This window comes from Cygnus atratus, chromosome 1 (genome assembly GCF_013377495.2).
Source record: "Cygnus atratus isolate AKBS03 ecotype Queensland, Australia chromosome 1, CAtr_DNAZoo_HiC_assembly, whole genome shotgun sequence".
NCBI lineage: Eukaryota > Metazoa > Chordata > Aves > Anseriformes > Anatidae > Cygnus > Cygnus atratus.
The window spans coordinates 207,591,044-207,609,761 of NC_066362.1; the positions used below are offsets into that span (position 1 = coordinate 207,591,044).

The 18,718-nt window shown below is 42.7% G+C and overlaps 1 protein-coding gene across 2 annotated transcripts in view; it reads left to right on the top strand.

The window, feature by feature from the left end:
* PGM2L1 (phosphoglucomutase 2 like 1) overlaps positions 1-18,718 on the top strand; it is a 36,978-nt gene that overhangs the window by 8,499 nt on the left and 9,761 nt on the right. For both annotated transcript variants that reach the window (XM_035571341.2, XM_050714905.1), the window contains exons 2-9: positions 2,193-2,360; positions 9,954-10,060; positions 12,249-12,333; positions 13,224-13,307; positions 14,906-15,099; positions 16,057-16,246; positions 16,467-16,564; positions 17,362-17,542. In XM_035571341.2, coding sequence (XP_035427234.1) covers positions 2,193-2,360; positions 9,954-10,060; positions 12,249-12,333; positions 13,224-13,307; positions 14,906-15,099; positions 16,057-16,246; positions 16,467-16,564; positions 17,362-17,542 — 1,107 coding nt within the window. The remainder of the gene's footprint in view (positions 1-2,192; positions 2,361-9,953; positions 10,061-12,248; positions 12,334-13,223; positions 13,308-14,905; positions 15,100-16,056; positions 16,247-16,466; positions 16,565-17,361; positions 17,543-18,718) is intronic.

An 18,718-nucleotide genomic window follows, 5' to 3' on the forward strand; every position in this document is an offset into this window, starting at 1 on the left:
GATGCCCAAATGAATTCGTAGAGCCCTCAGAATCCCCCCAAATTCTCCTACTTATTTATCCACTGCTTCAAGACAGCAGCCGATGGGTGAGTTGCTTCCAACAGCAAGCAACTACTAAAAGGATGCTCCAACAGGTTCGTCTTGTAAAAGGACAGGCACCAGTGAGTACTCTTCTGTCCTTGTTCTCTTCGTCCCAGGGGACTTCCTCCTCTCCTAGGCATGCCCAGGGCACTGGGATTCGTGTTACTGTGGCTGTCTAATTCTCATGACCACAGGTAATTAATATTAAAGCTTCCCTCCTTGTCCCCCTAGCCTCGGTGTTAGCTGAGGGTGCAGGTTAACTACGAAGAACAAACGGAGTGTGTGTGCGCGCGCGCTTTGTGCCCTTGGAAGTTCGTAGCTGTGATAACGCGAGGTAAGAACGGTTCTGTAGGAACCGAGGGAGATCTCAACAATGGGCATTTTGTATCCCGCCCTGCCCCGTGACGTACCGGGAGCTGCATGTGGCTGACTTCAAAGCGTTTGTAGGATTGTAGCCTTCCCTACTGTGTGGACCTGAAGGTAAATATTTGAAGTCAGCCTTTCGGAGAAATATCTGATCGCTCCTTCAGCTGGACTACGAGCAGCAGTAAATGTACTTCCTATACGTGAACCAACAAAAGCTGCCGTTCCTTGTGAATGCAATAAATGTTGAACGATGAGTAGGTGTCAGATCAGAAGAATTGCTTCCTACTGTTTTATTTAGCCAACCTTTTTCCTTCTCAGGTGCCCGTTCCTTTCAGTCTTGGGTTTTAGATGCTGAAGGCACGGGATGACAACTTTCCTAGTGTTCAGTCCTGACTCGGGTGGTGTTTGTATCCCCTTTGTTGGTACAAGAGGCCCTCTTTGCAGGTCAGGAGCTCCCTCCGTAGGAAATAGTTCTCCCTCGAATCTTCCTTGAGCTTCCTGCTGTCGTTGTGCCATCCCTGTGCCTCTTTCCAGGCTCCTCCTGTGTCACGGCCCTTGAAGGTACCCGCAGAGCAGCTGACAAACAGCCCCTGTCGCGATACCCCGTACCGACAGCACGGAGCTGTTAGCGAGCAGAGGTGAAGTGCAGTGATGCTCGGAGAGCGATGAGAGGAGAGAATTGCTCTCTTCTCTCCGAACCCTGAGGCTGCTTATAGGTTTTTCTACGTGAAACGAACTGATGCACGTATTTTGTTTTTAAACTCTTCCTTTGAGCAGGTTAGCAGGTTGTACGTGTTACTGGTTTTGGTCAAATCATAAAGAAATTGCTGTTTTTATGTTCTCTAAGATGAAAAAAAGGTTCCCCTTCACTGATAGGAGTACTGCTTTGGGGGGTAGAATTGGTTTTTCTTCAGAAAGACGCTAGCTCTTAAACCCCATGACTTCTCTGCTTAGTGGCTGTATCATGTACTGTGTGCTAAATGTGTTTTTTTCTGAGCTTTTAAGTAATTGTAGAAGTTTGTGGAGTTGTTTTAATTCTGTTTAACTGACAAAATTGAGACCCTCCTAAATATAGTTGAAAAACCAAGTTTGGGGAGTAGCAGAAGTCGCTGTTACAGCGATGCATTGGGGCATTTACCTTCTGATGGAGCAGCACTCAGCTTTCCGCAGCCCCATCGAAAATGGCTGGGCTTTTCTGGCAGGGAAAACGCACAACTTTTTAAAGAGTTTGTGACAAATGGAGGCTTTGACTCTCTTGTGCCTGCCTCGCTAAATGTTAATGTAATTGAGAAGAAGACGAGCTTTATTTTACAATGTCAGCTTTATTCTGCTGTGCTTGTTTGCAGACCTTTCCTGCAGGTGGGGAGGAAGGAAATAGGGCTTCGAAATCAGGATTTTTGTCTGTCTTCCAGCAGCACGGATTGCTAGTTAACTTGTGCTGCCTGCCTTGGAAAAACCTGCTCTAAAGTCTGTGCGCCCCACTTAGAGGCTTGATGCGGCTGGAAGGTGTATTGATAACTGAACATCAGCACACCGATGGCTGCACGTTTTATAAACAAGGATGAAATAGAAAAAAATAGAAATAGAAAACACATGATGGAAATGAGAGTTACAATGTAAGTTCATGCAGACAGGGTTTTTATAGGGTAGGAAGGACTTGTCTAAGAACTCGTTAAAAACAATACGCGTATAGTTTTGATCCTGACTTCAAGTACTAAACGAAGACCTTGAATCTTCTTTTGCAGAACCAAAAAACTAAAGAACAGATCGAGAACCTGTTACAGAATGGGAAGCATAAAGAGTTACGGGATCGTCTCTGCTGCCGGCTGACCTTTGGGACTGCCGGGCTCCGCTCTGCCATGGGAGCGGGCTTCTGCTACATTAACGACCTTACGGTGATCCAGTCAACGCAGGTAAGTCGGGTAGGTGCATAGCAGAGAACTGAACAAGTTCACAGGAAGCTTTTGGGTCGTGTAATGTTGCCCTGAAACACAAGCTGGAGCCGAAACACAGCAGCCATAGTGATAGCGTGGAATGTTTTAGGGCTGGAAGGAAATAAAATAGCTGGAACAGGTTTAACTGGACATCCTAGTAGGCAGAGTGTAATCCCTTCGGCTGGAATTTGGCCAGTAGCTAAAGTCTGTTACGCTGCTCTGAAGGTGGAAATCATTAGCTGTCATGAGAACCTTTAGTGTTCTGCAAAAAATACCCCAGCACACAAAAAAAAAGAGGGGGGGGGGAAAAAAACGACCCCAAAAGCATAACCACCCCCGACCAAACAACCCTTTTCTTCTATTTTTAGCCAAATTTGTGATTAAGTATGCAAAACCAACAGGCTTTGCTAGAGAAATGAGTAAGAAGTAAGACGAAAAAGCAAATGTAGGCTGACTGAAGAACGTGTGTTGTATATTGCTTCTGGGATAGCCTTTTCTTAGCAGTGGTTGGTAGTGTTACTTACAGTGGGTTTGAGTAGCTGTAGAGGAGTATTGTGGTGAAGTGCACCTCCGTTTCTGTGGCTCTTGGAAAACTTTAAAAGGGAGAAGTAGGAAATTAATTTGAATCGCAGAACGAACTGAACCTCAAATTGCAAATCTTACGTTACGTACTACTTCAAGGAAGTTGATGTTTCATGGTTTATCTATGATCTAATACTTATTTGGATTAGATTTATCACTATAGAATTATTTGCTAAGAAAACATTGCAAACAGATGTTGATCTTCCAAAGTTTGGAGCAGAGTGTGTTGGGATGGACTTCTTGATATCAGGTATCAGGGACAGGGAGATCTTGGAACTCGACTGCCATTTTGATAGGTGTGTGTTGGGTTCAAGGAATGCAGTGCTGTTGGAAAAGGTCTTATAGGATGGGCATGTATATGGGGTAAAGTTTTGGCCATGGAGGCTTTAGTCCTAATTTCCTCTTCCTCTGCTAGAGATTAAGCTCAGTAATGGAGCTGGGAGTGTGTTTAGAAGGGCACAAAAGCTGATGCGTGGAGTTGAGGAGCTGCCTAGAGGCTGCCATGGAGTTGTGGATGATAGGAGTGCTGTGGTGGTGAAGACTGGTGGCAGAGACTCCTCGCTTCTAGAGCATCTTGTCCTTGAACCGGTTTTAGGTTGTTTTGACTAGCAGTACAGGTGTACAACTTCTAGACTTGTTCCTTCAGTGTCTTGTACCATTTTTTGTGTTGATTTTGGTCTTGCATGCCAGAAGAGGGATGGATAATGATCAGACTCCTCATTTCCATCCCTGCTTCTCTTTCAAGCAGTGTTTGAGTTGTATGCATTGATTGTCGAAATACATTAATCAATAGGTTGATTTAAGGTTTAACCATCTTTGCCGTTCTTTGCAGCACTGTTTTGTCCAAGAGCAGATGAAATATTCTTTCTCAATGAACTTGTTTCCCTGTTGTCTGTCTCCTGGAAGGAACAGCTGATGTTGTTTTAGTTATTGATCAAAAGTGCTGTGCTCCTTTTCCTTATTGCTGTCTCATAGTGACTTTATTCTTAAATGAGCTCGTCGTCCAGTACCAGGACCATTCTCAGCTGATGTGTTCCCCTGTCAGGTTTTTCCTCCAAACAGGTAGATGAAATATTTAATCTTCACAACTAAGCTACATAAATAATTGAGAATACGTTTCAAATCGATCTGCCGTCGTGCTGATTTCAAGCTTGTATAAGACAAGTCTGAACACTGATTTATCAAGAGCTGTAGTCGTGCTAAATTCCTGGCTTTGACAGTCATACTTTTGCACATTCTTTATGGTGTTAATATTAAACAAAAAGCACTTGGATTCTTAACCTGCAAAACCTTGCTTTCTGGCACCCACTGAAGGTGGTAGGAGGCAAGGAAAGAGAAGTACTGAATCTTCTTGAAAACAAATAACATGAGTCAGAAAATGGATGGTCCATATTTCCTTTCCTTATGAAAATATAAAACGAGTAGGTTTGGACTGCGTGTATTAAATATGCTTAAATGTCTTAGCTGTCCCTGCCTTTACTCGTGAGTACTGAACATGAAATGAACTGATGCGTTTGTCGCCATTTGTTGTTCTCAGAACATCAGTAACAAGTTTTGTTACGAGAAGCCTGTTGAAACTTGTCTACTTTGACTGCTTTTCGTAAATGGTGCTTCAGCCGTAGGATAACAGGTATTTTATTACCTGATTTACAGAGGGTTCCTAAATTCTCCCATTGTAATACTGTGTACTCAAACATTTTCAAGTAGCCCTCTCTTTGCAAGCTAATTCTCAGACACACGTCCCTCAGCAGCAGACATGACTGAAATCACTTTGTCTGTTGGCTCAGGGCAAAGTGAAAGTGCTTAAAGCTTGGAAAGCTGGGGCTCGCTTGAACATACTGCTGATGTCCCACTTGTGCAGCTGGAGCCTGAACTTTTGTGGGGAAATCCATTCTAATGGCTCATCATACAGGCTTTTAAAAGCACGGAAGTAGCATGTTGGAGCTTATCTCTGGGGCTCGAAGCCTGACCTTATATCTGATGGTTTTTCCTTTTCAGTTTCATTTTTCAGTTTTCATCTTAGGCTCAGAAAGCTTGCTTTAGGTCTCTAAGCTCGAAACGGGACACAGCTTAGGATGGTGCTTCCTTCAGTTCTGGCGTCCTGTATGCCCAAGTGGTGAGCTGTAAGTGCTGTAATGGGGTGAACAGAGCTGTATGGTGGGAGTGAGCTGAAGAGATGAAGAAAATAGTAGTTAAAAACCTAGTAATGTGTTGTCAGTGATGAAAATGATAAGACTAGTTAAGCTGTTTAAACAATCCCCTTTTTTTTTTGAAGCAGGGTAACCACCTAAATAGTGCAGAGGAAGTTAATAAAAGTCACCTTACTTCTTGGCCAGTGCACTGTGTTGAATTTGGAGTCGGTCATGCTCCAAGCGCCTGAGAATTGCATGCTGCCTTTGTGTTTTGAGCCTCGTGAAAGCGTGACTGAGCTCCGATCGGCTAGCTGATGCACATTGTTGGCAGAAAGTGGAAAGTTTTGTGTTGGTCAGCAGGGAGTCTGTTTGCGAGTTCAGTTTCAGGGGCCTTACGCCTTTCTGAAGAAACTGGCCAGTAGTCATTTGCTCCCTCAGCTCAGCTTCCATTTTCGGTTATTCATCAAAGCCACGTATCGAGTTAGAAAAAAACATCCTGAGAATCAGGTGAAAACTTATTTCTGAAGTAAATTGCATCATGTTTAATCTGTTCATCTGAGTACTTCCAGTGGTCTTGCTCCAGAAGCTACCGGCGTTAACAGAGGTTTGCTGAACCTCACCAGAAACGGGCAGCCCCCTCTCTCTAAATCCGTCCTTACGTGCTACTACAGGCTGTCCAAAGGAGACCTCAGTGTAATTCATTCATGACTTCACTTACTTGATTGTATTGGTGTCATCAACAGCCAGCTACAAAAGGGCATAGATATCCAGGAGTTTCTTTTGACTCTTCTGAAGGTCATTGGTACTTAACTTGTGCATAAAGCCTACATTTTCCTGCTCAAATATTGCTACCGTCCTTTCGAATCGATTGCTTTTATTACTCACTGTCACTGACCTCAACAGGGACAAAAATAGTGTCACCTTTGCATCATTGTTCTGAGTTTCCTCCTGCTGTGTAAGAAAAGCTAAATATAAGAGCTGAAAGGCTTAAATAGTGGACTTCATAAAGCCGTTACTATGTCGTGAATCATCAACCCAAAATTTTTTCCTTCCTGTTCTTGGTACCATCACTTTTCCCTCACTTTTTATGAAATTGATCATAGGGAATTGGACAAGCAAGAGGATTATTTAAAGCATGGCAGCGGAAGCAGACTAAACCCATCCTCATAAAAGGGAATCACCTGAACCATGTAGCTATAGAAATTGTAGTATTTAGTGCGTCCAAAGAGAATTTGTCAGGTCCACAGGGAAGGTTATACATTCCTATGTTGATGCTTGCTAATGAGTTATTAATTATCACCAGGTGTGTAATGGCAAGGTGTTGACTCGGATGTCTTTAATTTGGTGGCAGCAGCAACTATTCAGATAGCCCAGGAGAAGGTAGATGAGGACACCATCAAAACCTGAGTCTGGTAAAAAGGAGATAGAAATTCTTTAAATTGGGAAACTTGCTAAAGAAAGGACTTATCCCAAGAGGTTTTGGACTTGCTAATTGCCTCTGAAGAAGGGAGAATCAGATGTGGAAGAAAATGTGTGAACTTGAGTAGAGAGGGAGAGTTTCCAGCAGGACAGCTGGCTGCCCAGTATAACAACTGGTGAGGAGCCACGGTGTGCTGGTAGGTACGGGGAGGTGGGCTCTCACTTGTAACTGACAGTGCTAGGGTGCAGCTGTGTGGGCTCAAAGGGGAATCCCTGCTCTGAGAGCCCATAAAGCCCTCGCGTCCCTGTTGGAGTTCTTGGTGTGATGTTGGACTTGTTGTGGGGCTGGCAACCAGAGGCCACAAATGTCCCAAGGGGAGGACGCAGGAGTCTGCCTTGTCCAGATGCTGAAGGAGCAGCAGAAGGTTTGTGTGGCCACTAATGTGTGGGCTGAATGCAGAGTGGGGAGGTCCAGGGCAGGGTAAAAGTGAAATTCCTGGAGTTCAGACTCTGCATTCACTACTTCTTGCCGTCTTCCCCCCCCCCCCCCCCCCATTTATTTATTTGCTGTAATTCTAGCAAGGTATTTGGACAGTAACAAGTCTGGTAGGAGAGCTCAGCCGATACAAATTTCCCCTGAAGGATCTTTGGCTAAGTTTAAAGTATTTTGTTCTAATTACTGCATGTCATTTAGTGTCTTAATTTTAAGTAAAACTTCTTCAGGGAAAAAATGTAAAGACATAAGACACAAAAAATCTTTGATCTCTGTCAAAACATGAAGCTGGTTTAAGAGGTTCTAGGAAAAATTCTGCCTCGCCCCTGAGAGGGGTGTTATTTAGATTGCAGCGGCACCAGTAGCTACCCGAAATGCTCAGGCAGAAGTAGCTGGCTTGAGGCACAGGGGAGAAAGTGCAGAAGATCTAACCTCTGAAAGATCGATAGAGGCCCTTGCTCTGCAATAAAAATAAATCAGCTTCTCCGTTTGAGGAGTGAGGGATGTACAACGGGGAGACAAGCACGGGTGCTGGCATTAGAGGCTGCCGTGTACTCAAAAAGCCAAGAGATCTGTGGTGTTGGTCACTTGGAAGGAGAAATTTGATGTGTGGGGTCCTAGAACTGCCAGAAGAGAAGGTTCGGGGGGTGCAGGAGGGAGAGGGAAAGCTGCTGTGGGGGTTAAGTATGAAACAGAAACACTACCAGATGGTTTTACATTTGTAAACAGTGCTTTGGGCTTTGTAGCATCACGCTTTCCTATGTGCATAAAAGTAGCAGTTGTTCTGTCGGAGCTTATCTTGATGAAAGAGTTTACATGCCCTGTTTGTTTCCTGTTCCTAACCAGCACCGCTTTGTCTAATGTGCTGCTGCTTCGTTTGTAAATCTTGGCTTCGTTGTGCAACTTCCTGGTGCTTGAGGAACTAGTTCAGAATAAACCCTGCGGCGTGCTCTGACCTCAGGATAGATTCCGCTAGCCTGAATGAGGATATCTCGATAAGAAACCTGCCATTCATCTCCTTAAATGTTACTCAGTCTGTTCACGTCGTGAACAAGTTTTTCCCATTCCTCCGTCTCATATCTGCTTACAACTGGGAGTGAAAGTTCCTGAAGTTATCAGGGCAGCGTGTTTGATACACGTGTTTGTGTATCAACGCATCGGCCTGCTGGGAAGGTGACTTCAGCTGGCGACCGTGCCGTCAGCCGGCTTCTGGCTCCAGCGGCATGCCAAGAATTGATCCAAGTGTTTCTCTCTCTCCGTGAATCCCTCTATGGAAACACTGCAGCTGTGGCTGAAACGGTTCTCTTCAGAGAACCCTGTGTTCCTTGCTGCAAAGGGCTGTTCATTAATGCTTTTATTTAAAGAATTCAGCTAAGCCGAGTTTCACAGGTAGGAGTCAGACCGGCTTTCCCATCAAGAGCTTGCTCCTTGGTGAGAATGAGTCAGATCCAGGTAAGGGCGTAGCAAAGAACTGCGCTTTGTAGTGGGGAAAAATCCATTTGAGTCTAGTTCGACGTCCCCCCTTTCTCCCCCACGGAGAGGGAGCTTGTCCTAATAAGAGGTAGCTCTGTCAAGATAAGCTTGGCTAAGATATGCTCACGGCCATGTGTTTGCTTCAGTGAAGGCTGCCCTCTGATTGTAATGAGCTGTAGCACACGGAAATTCTCGCAGATAACCGGTGATAGGACGAGAGGGAATGGCCTCAAGTTGTGCCAGGGGAGGTTCAGGCTGGAAATGAGGAGACATTTCTTCTCAGCAAGAGCGGTCAGGCGTTGGGACGGGTTGCCCAGGGAGGTGGTGGGGTCCCCGTCCCTGGGGGTGTTCAAGGCAAGGTTGGACGTGGTGCTTGGGGACATGGTTTGGTGGGTGACAGTGGTGGTAGGGGGGTGGTTGGACCAGGTGATCCTGGGGGGCTTTTCCAACCTTAATGATTCTATGAAACTTGTGCTAACAGCAGTGCTTCCATCTTCTTGTCTAAAACTGCTGCTCAGAGAAGGTTTGGATATCCTCCCTTGTTTCTGTGGTGGAGACTCAAAGTGGGAAGGGAACGAATGTGAAGGTCCCATGGAAGGTGAAGCTGGAACTAATTCAGAGAGCACCCATACCTTCTTGTTTTGGAAAAGAAAGAGCTGCTGGCTGAGAGGCTGTTCGTTTTCCTCCTGTGTATGTTCCAGGGCATATTTCTTCTCACCACCGATTTTTAAGAACTTGAAAAATGTTCAACACACTCAGGTTAAAACAAAGAAACTTGCTTCCTTCATCTATTCCCCGTTCTTCTCCCCACACCTGGGTCTTCTCTGTTATCTTGCCATTGGAAATGTTCTGCTGTGATGTACAGGAGACAAGACAGCCTGTATTTGTGCTGCACTATCCGCATATAAATGGGCGATTTTAGTCGAGTGGAGCAGGTCACAAGCCAAAAACTTCCTTTTGAAAATGTGGGTAAGGATGAAACATCCATTTAATGCAAATTTAGGACATAGACTTTAGAATCAGCGCTGAAAGATGCGTGACTTGTATTGTGAACAAAAGGATAAAGGCAAACACAGACTAACGCTGTCCCTGTATTGTCTGAGTGGATGGATTTTCAAAAACTGGATTTTTTTTTTTCTATTGGGCCTTTAAAAAGGTAGTTTGGAACCAAAAAAAAAAAAAAAGCATGCTACAGAGTGAAAGCAAGCGTTTGCTGCTTGAGGATTTTACTGGCTATTTCTGAGGTTTGGTCACTTACTGCACTGCTTGTATTCCCACAACTGTTTGGTTGCTTTCTTTGTGTGAACGCTTTTTTTTTTTTTGAGGGGGAAGAAATGCGTTGCTTTTGTGACTGCAGTTTTTGCTGAGCCATATTTTGACTACTGACAACGTACATCGTATGTGAAAGATCATCTTTAATGTTTGTGTACGCTACTCTACAGCTAATTCTTCCCATCTCTTTTCTCTTTCCAGGGGATCTACAAGTATCTCGAGAGGAGTTTTTCAGACTTTAAGCAGAGAGGCTTTGTTGTTGGATATGACACACGAGGTCAGGTGACCAGCAACTGCAGCAGTAAGAAGTATGAGTATTGATTACATTCGCAAGACTAGAAATTAAACTGTGGCTTTGAATGCGTTCCGTTCTGTCAGAACATTTTAATGTCGTGAACTGTGCACGCTTCCCCCTCCCCTAGCCCATGTAAATAGTAAGGAAGAGAGGCATGGACTAAAGCCTTTTGTAATACCAGTTGCTGTGCACATGTGGGATCTCAGGCTAGTCGCCTCGCCAAAGAATTTACGGTCTAAATGCACAAGAACATTAGGCAGACATAAAGAAGTTGATAAGCCTGAAGAGAAATTTAAATGTGAAGGTAAATTCAGAGTACTAACATCTGGCTTGAAGTCACTAAATGTTAATGCGCTGTTGTTAAAACTGTCTCTCTCTTGCATTACACATCTGATTTAAACTGGTTTGGGGAAGAAGAGTTCTATCTTCAGCCTGCTGTAGCCCTCTATTTTGCTGCCCTTTTGCTGCTCTGTGATCTCACTATTTCCACACTGGGTCTACCTTACACGGGATGATTAAATATAAACTTCTAGTGATGTCCAATTGAGCTGTTTGCAGGGAAAGGGGAGGGATGATGCCTAAAAACTGCCTTCTAAATTCAATAAGGAATCATAGTCCCTTGTCATTAGGGCAACAAAGCATGTAATGGCATGGTTTACGAAAGAAAACAACGCTGTAGTTAATTACTATTTAGTTATAGTTTGTTATTGTAGTTCATGTGGTTACTGTGGTTAATTGTTTTAACTATTACGGTTATTTCTGTCCACATTTAACATTCTAGGAATGTAAAAGTTCTTGGTATAACAGGGCACAGAAACTAGTGACTCTTCAGAGAAGCAGCCATCTTCTAAGAGTTTTCCATTCCCATGAAACCTGCATCTCCACACCTTTCTGTCTGACACGGAGACGTGACATTGGCATTAGGGTTTTCAATTGACCTGTTACCTAATTTGCCTCTATTGTACACAATTTAAAAATGTGGAAGTGTAAGGAAAACGTTCTTTTTCAGCCACGTAGAGCTTGGAATTTGGACTTGATGGCGGCACAGTCTTAATGTTTCATGTGTCAAAGGAGCAAATCAATTCTCAGTTATGTTTCCTTTGTCCCCTTGAACTGTCTCGTAGCTACAATCATTCTAAAATCAAATTAAACCTCCCCAAAAGGGTGTTTTCAATCCAATCAACGTGCTCATCTGGCGCTACGTGAGCAGTAGTGCACCTTTCTTTGCATCAGTTCCAGCATCGAGGGGGGTGGCAGGAGTTCTGATGGTATCTTGTAATTAAGTTGATGGACGTTATTGTGTTACAGGAGCAAAAGTTCAGTGGCTTGAACTACATGTTTAGCTCTCAAACTTTTAAATGGTATCAGGTTATTATCAGTGGAATTCTGAGTACCTGAAACAGGCTTACAGTATACCCACCATGGGAAGATAAGGAAGCAAGTGTTAGTGCTTGTTTGTAAATAAATAAATAAGTGAGCAAAGACAATGTGTTATTTAATCTCTCGTTGGTTTTGACTCAGAGCAGGACTTCCCATTGTTAATTGTTGAGCTGTGTGTACCTGCCTCGAAAAGAACAGCTTCATATCAAACTCTGCTTCGTGAAAGAGAATGAGTTTCCCTGCTTTTTGAAAGGAAAAGTTTAGTATAAAGGCAAAGCGTAAAAACACAGGTTCATTTACTTTCTAACTTCCTTGAGTAAGAGCATGCTGGTTTGCAGAATTATGTTTTAGGAATAGGTCTAGTTTGTGGAAATAATCTGGAAGTGCTGAACAAGGCTGGCAAACCAGCTTTACTGTGTGGGTTACTGAGTTCTTTTCTTCAGAATTTGCTGTTGCTGACATTTGGCACTTTGTTTCTGGGGGATTGGTTCAATCCTTGAATTAAGGAAAAGTGTCACTCCTCCAGTAGGCTCTGTATTTTTTTTTTGGAGGGGATATCACTGTTTTATTTACATGGTTGACAAAAGTGCCTAGCACTCTTCAAGCAATAAATAAAAGTGCTCTCTTGGATTCTACAGCCTGAAAACTGTATGACATCGATTGTACGAACTGTAGGATGCAACTATTTGTGTAAGCAAAGGACAAACAGTAGAGGGTTTCTTAAATAGAAACAAGTGAAATGAAAAACACAATAATGCCCTATAGCTATTGGTTGTCATGGGGACTTGAGTTGACTGACTATTTTATTTTTATGTTGGTAGGCTTGCAAAGCTCACTGCAGCTGTCCTCCTGGCTAAAGATGTACCTGTATACTTCTTCTCAACATACGTCCCTACACCTTTTGTGGTGAGTCATGTCCTTCATTTTGTTGAACCCTGCAGTTAAGGGAGTATTTAAGTTTACTGAAAACGTGAACTAGCAATTATCTTCTCAAATTCCAGCACTTAAATGGAAAAACAGAGGATGCTCGGTACACTTGGCTCTTCAGGGAGACTGTAAAAAAAAAAAATGTTGCTGAATTCTGAGTGCAGATAGTCGCAGTCACATCTCGCCCTAGGCTGCTATAGGTGAAGCATTCGGCTGTTCTCTCACTCTGTGCTTAAACATCTGAGCGTGGTTAGGGATCCAACATATTTGTGTGTGTGTGACTATATACACATGCATAGGGACTGTATGCTTAAAAACATAAGACTTCCACTGCTTAGAGCAGAAGAAATGGACTGTCTTCACTTCTAATATCTCAAAAAATGAAGCTTTCTGTTCTAGTCAGAGAAGCTTTCTCTTACAGAGTTCTAAATCTTTTTGTTTTGCAAGCTCTTCTAGTCTGCTATGGATGCTGTTGATCTAGTTTCTAGCTCCAAATACTTGTTTTTCAGCAAGTTCTTTGGTGAATTCCTTCATTCTATTTCAAACTTCTTTTCTTTCGCAATACTAATGTAATCTAAGTGTAGACTTTCTTCAGTTGGCCAGTTAACAACTGTGTTTGTGGAGTTGGGAAATAGAATCACATTGTTGTGCAACAGCATAGAAATATTCTGAACAATCTTTCTCTCTGTTGCTAGCTGCAGAGAACAGAATGGTGAGCATTTGTTTACATACTTTTCAAATAAGCTGGTGAAACATGAAAAGCTATTTCTCCTGTAGCATCCTTTTGCATAACTCTCCTAACACTACAATGTTTTTGTGCCAGCTGCAGAATTCTTGGGTAAGTCGACATTTCTGGCTGTCTTTTTCAGCCCTATGCTGTTCAGCAGCTGAAAGCTGTTGCTGGTGTGATGATCACAGCATCCCACAACCGTAAGGAGGACAATGGATATAAGGTAAGGCTTAACCCTGAAGTTTGTAGCACATCACACTTAGCTGCTTTCCAGTAGTACCTGGAAAGTAGTACCTGTGTGCCTTAGGTGCACTGGGAGGCATTCTGGCTTCTTCTGAAGCACGTGTACTTGTGCATTAAAAGGAAAAACAATTTCAAGTAACTCATCCTTCTCTACCCTTCCGAATTATGTGCATTTTCTTCTGAGACTAGAGCCAAAGACCTCACTGCTTACGTGTCTTGAGCACAGGTGTGTTGTGGCATTGTGTAGAGTCAAGTCAGCAGCTGAGGGAATGCCTAAACAGCTTGTTATCAGTCCCCCTCTCAGGTTTAAAAATGAACTTAAAACTGAGCTAGAACTTAGGTGAATTAGTTAATGCAGTAGGTAACTATGCTGAAGTTGGGGACGGTTTAATATTTGATTAATTAATAACGCTGTAGTAGTTTGTGCTCCCTGCAAGGTTGTTTTACTGGGCAGTGAGACAGATGGCTTCATTTTGAAAGCTTAGAACAGCATAACAATCGTAATAGAAAGTCTGCTTATACAGTATTGTAACACGTTACTTCCTTTCTTCACTTTATAAGAATCTAAACTTTAAGATTAGCCTTCTGGGAGCTCAGTAGCAGCTCAGTGAGTAATGACAACGATAGCAAAAGCAGTGTTACTGTGCGCAGAGAACTCTCGGAGGTGATTGTACTGCACTTGTCCTCTGCGGAACAAGCTGCAAAGTACTTCAGCCTTTACTTGTGCTTAGTTCTGCCAGTGAATAAGAAAATAAGTCTCATTGCTTTTCTGAGTGGTTAGTATATCAAGAAGCTATTACATTTCTGTCTTCTGATACAAAGTATTTTATTTTTCAGCAGTGTTTTTTCTAGTCCGTCACAATTTTTTTTTCTTCCCATGTTTCTCCTGTCAATTCAAGCAACTTCTGAAGGTTTTGGGCAGTTTTTAACCAAACTTGATAAAACAGTAGTTTTGGAGATGCTGAGTACCTATGGGCTTCATGAAAGCCAGTGAACAAGAAAAGAGACAGATTGGTCTGAATAGAAAGTCTACACAGTGAATCCAACCATGCTGTTGGAAAAACTACAGGAAAACAGTCAGCTATATAATTCTTTGACAGAGCCTTTCTTTTAGTTCATGGTTTGATAGTCTTTCTAGCTGGAAAGATTACAGTTGCTCAGTTATGGGAAGAACAGGTACCTTGACACAGTGCTTATCTGTTTTTAGTTTGAAAACAAGCTGTTTTTTCAAAAGGAATGCCAGGCTATGCAGAAGATAACATTTGTTTTTCTGTTCCACTTAGTACAACAGTATTAAATGTAGGCTTCCCAGTTTTGTTTTTCCACATCGTGAAGATTTCAGTCATAATAGCTGAATAACTTCTTTGGAAAACAGGTCGTTTGCTTAGAAACAATCGTTACATAAATGCGGTCATAAACTGTGTGATCCAAAATGACTTGAGAATTGGATGAGTCTGATTCTACGTTTTTATCCGTGATTTCAAGACACAAAATATGTGGAATGCTATAGATAAGAGAACTTACGAAGTTAATAATATTTGTAAACAAACTGTCTTGTTTTCTTTAAACTCGTACCAGGTTTATTGGGAAAATGGAGCACAGATCACGTCTCCTCATGATAAAGAAATTATAAAATGTATAGAAGAGTGCGTAGAACCATGGAATGGCTCTTGGAATGACAATCTAGTGGATACCAGTCCTCTTAGACAGGATCCTCTGAAGAAAATTTGCGACTGTTACATGGAAGATCTGAAAAAGATCTGTTATCATAGGTATTGTATAAGAATAAAATATACTTAAATTATGTTTTTAAGTAAGCTCTGGATTACCATGTGGAAAATTGAGCGCTGACAGGTACGACTCATACTTAATGATATAACATGGGCTGCTGCCATACATAAACATTTTTTAGTGGGGAGATGTGTAGGGCATGGACTGTCTTCCAAAATTTTAATGGTTTTGGACTTGGAAGTAGCAATTGTTATTGTTGTAGATCAGTAGCTTGATTTCTGCCTTTATGGTTCGCAGAAATTGGGTGTTCCACTCTGCCACAGACATCCCTGCCTGCTTGAGGCCACTGTCCCGTGCTTTTCATGGTGGAAAGAATTTTATCTCTGCATTTGTGTCTCATCCAGTCCCTTCTACAATATGTCACTAAATTAGGTGATCATGATTAGAACAGAATCATGTAAAGCAGCTAGCTTCAGACACGAGTCCGGTCACTGCCTTTGAACACTAGGCTACAATAATACACTCTCATGTGAGCCATTTTATTTCATGCTCAAAGAATGCTGAAGAAAACACAGTAATTCAGAGTAAAGAAGTGTACGTGTGTGAAATGGAATAAGGTGATTAAGTTTAAAGGTTAGGTGGGACAGAAGATGAGTAAAAGGAGGAGGATGAGTAACCTAGGTGAAGTAGAGCTGGAGTAAGATCTTCAGGATGGTGGAAGGGTTCGAGTTTGATGTAGAAACGAATGGTTCAGCCTTAGGAGATTTTCAGCCAACTCAGCAGTAGGTAAATATCTTAACTTTCCAGGAGGGGGGGAGCTTTAAACCAACAATTTTTAGAGAAAGTCCAAATGGGCACTTTTTACTCTCTTTAAAATTAATGCAGAAATCAGTGGAATAGGATAAAGCGTAATTGTATTTTCTTGTGTTCTTGCTTTGACATGAAAGTGGTCTTGTAAAATAACTGCAATCTTACTGAATTTCGTTTTTCCTTACTAGGGAACTAAACATGCAAACAAATTTGAAGTTTGTTCATACCTCGTTTCATGGAGTTGGACATGACTACGTGCAATTGGCTTTTAAGGCCTTTGGCTTTCAACCCCCCATTCCAGTACCTGAACAAAAAGATCCAGATCCAGACTTCTCTACTGTCAAATGCCCAAATCCTGAAGAAGGAGAATCTGTGCTGGTATTTCAGTTTCTACTTCATCAGATTGATGTATTTCTGGGGATTTTCCTTCATTTAGATGAAAAATGAATTGGGGAAGGAACAGGGAGTACCTGGCTTTCAACTGTGTTTACGGACTGGGTGATCTGTATGATTTTCTTTTTTATGTGTTATGTGTAAATTAACTAAGACTGCATTTATTTCATTTCCTGCCCCCCCCCCCCCACCTTTCTCCCACTAGGAGTTGTCACTGAGGCTTGCAGAGAAAGAAAGTGCTAAAGTAGTAGTGGCCACCGACCCAGATGCAGATAGACTAGCAGTGGCAGAACAGCAGGAGAAGTAAGTAATGGGACCTTTTATTTCTCTTAGTGAGGTACAGGTAGTGAATGTTGCAGAATGACCCAATGTGGTAGACACATACCTTAAACCCACCCTTTCCAGTTGTGCCTTAGCTATGTGGGTATTTTTCATGCTAGCTTCATGTTCTAGTATAACTCTACCTCCAATAATGTATTTTAAATAAAATCGGTTAATACAGGAAAAAAATTAGGTGAAATACTAGTGTTACAGCAAAAAGGCCAAGTAAAACTTAAGTGAAAAGTTGAGTGGTTGCTAAAGATAGAATCCGAACTGGAAAAAGTAGTTTCTGCTTTTTCATTTCTAGTAGGCGAATAAATGTTACCTTGGGACAGTTAGCTGTTTTTTTTTTTTTTTCCTGGCTTCTTTATATTGAATATAAATTATTTTTCTTCCACTAACAGGCCAAAATGCCAATAATTGTGTAAGTAGTAACTGTCTATAGTGCACAGCTGTGCAGGCATTGCCTGACTGCAGTGCGTAGACTGTATAGATTGCTATACTTCCGTCCAATAAATTATAAGGTGTTTGCAAGTTGATAGTAAGGAAACTTAATTGATATCTTTTGCTTGCAAAATAGAATGTACTGTGCTTGTAAATCATTGAGATGTGATAAATGTGGAGTCCTGTTTAGTACGGTGGCTTTGTGTAGAGCAGCTAGTCAGTAGTGTGCTCAGATTCTGGTTGATCCAGTGACTGCAGAAAACATCTTCCCCGGAGTGCGTGCTTCTAGGAAACTTGAAACAACACTTATTTTCTATTTTCTGTTCTGTTTGCAGTGGCTGCTGGAAGGTGTTCACTGGCAACGAGCTGGCAGCTTTGTTTGGGTGGTGGATGTTTTCATGCTGGAAGGAAAACTGCTCCAAAGATGCTGATGTGAAGAATGTTTACATGTTAGCGACCACAGTTTCCTCAAAAATTTTGAGGGCAATTGCACTTAAAGAAGGATTTCACTTTGAAGTACGTGTGGGTTTTACTGATGCCATTTTGCAGAGTAAAATCTGATTGCTGTACAACCTCTCTCTCTCTCTAGCCCTTCACTACGATTTTATGAAATGAAAAATAGAAAAATAACTTCCAGCCTCTTGGCTGGGAGTATTTATGCATCCCAATATGCAGAGAATAATGTCTTTACCTAGACAAGTCTGATTTCAGTATTAGGTACACTAGCACCTGCAGTTTGTTTCTCAATGCCCCTTACAGTGAACGCAGGCTATGGTATCAACTTCTGCTAATCTGCAAGTAGGCTGTAACAGGCAACGCAAAACTTTAATTACATATAATGAAATGGTTTTTCTCTTGGTTCTTGTCCTATATATCTGGACCTATCCAGACCTAATCACCTTGCACTGATTCATAGAATCTCAGAATCGTTAGGCCTGGAAAAGCCCTCCAAGATCACCTGGTCCAACCACCCCCCTACCACCACTGTCACCCACCAAACCATGTCCCCAAGCACCACATCCAACCTTGCCTTGAACACCCCCAGGGACGGGGACTCCACCACCTCCCTGGGCAACCCGTCCCAACGCCTGACCGCTCTTGCTGAGAAGAAATGTCTCCTCATTTCCAGCCTGAACCTCCCCTGGCACAACTTGAGGCCGTTCCCTCTGGTCCTATCAGTGGTTACCTGTGAGCAGAGGCCGACCCCCAGCTCCCCACCCCTTCCTTTCAGGCAGTTGCAGAGAGCCATAAGGTCTGCCCTGAGCCTCCTCTTCCCCAGCCCAAACCCCCCCAGGTCCCTCAGCCGCTCCTCACAGGACTTGTGTCCCAGGCCCTTCCCCAGCTTCGGGGCCCTTCTCTGGACACGCTCCAGGGCCTCGATGTCCTTCTGGTAGTGAGGGGCCCAAAGCTGAACCCAGCACTCGAGGTGCGGCCTCACCAGAGCAGAGCCCAGGGGGGATGATCACTCCTCTGGCCCTGCTGGCCGCACTACTCCTGACACAAGCTAAAAAAGAAAATGAGGGCTGCTCCTGCTGAATGACAGTTATTATTTTAGTTCCTGCATTCAAAGTAAGTACTTGTTTTGATTACTGAGGCTGTTGGATGTTAGCCACGAGATGCAAATACTCTAAAGTTTAGCACAAACATACTAAGATTCAGGTCTTATTTAATACACATGTTGAAATTAAACCT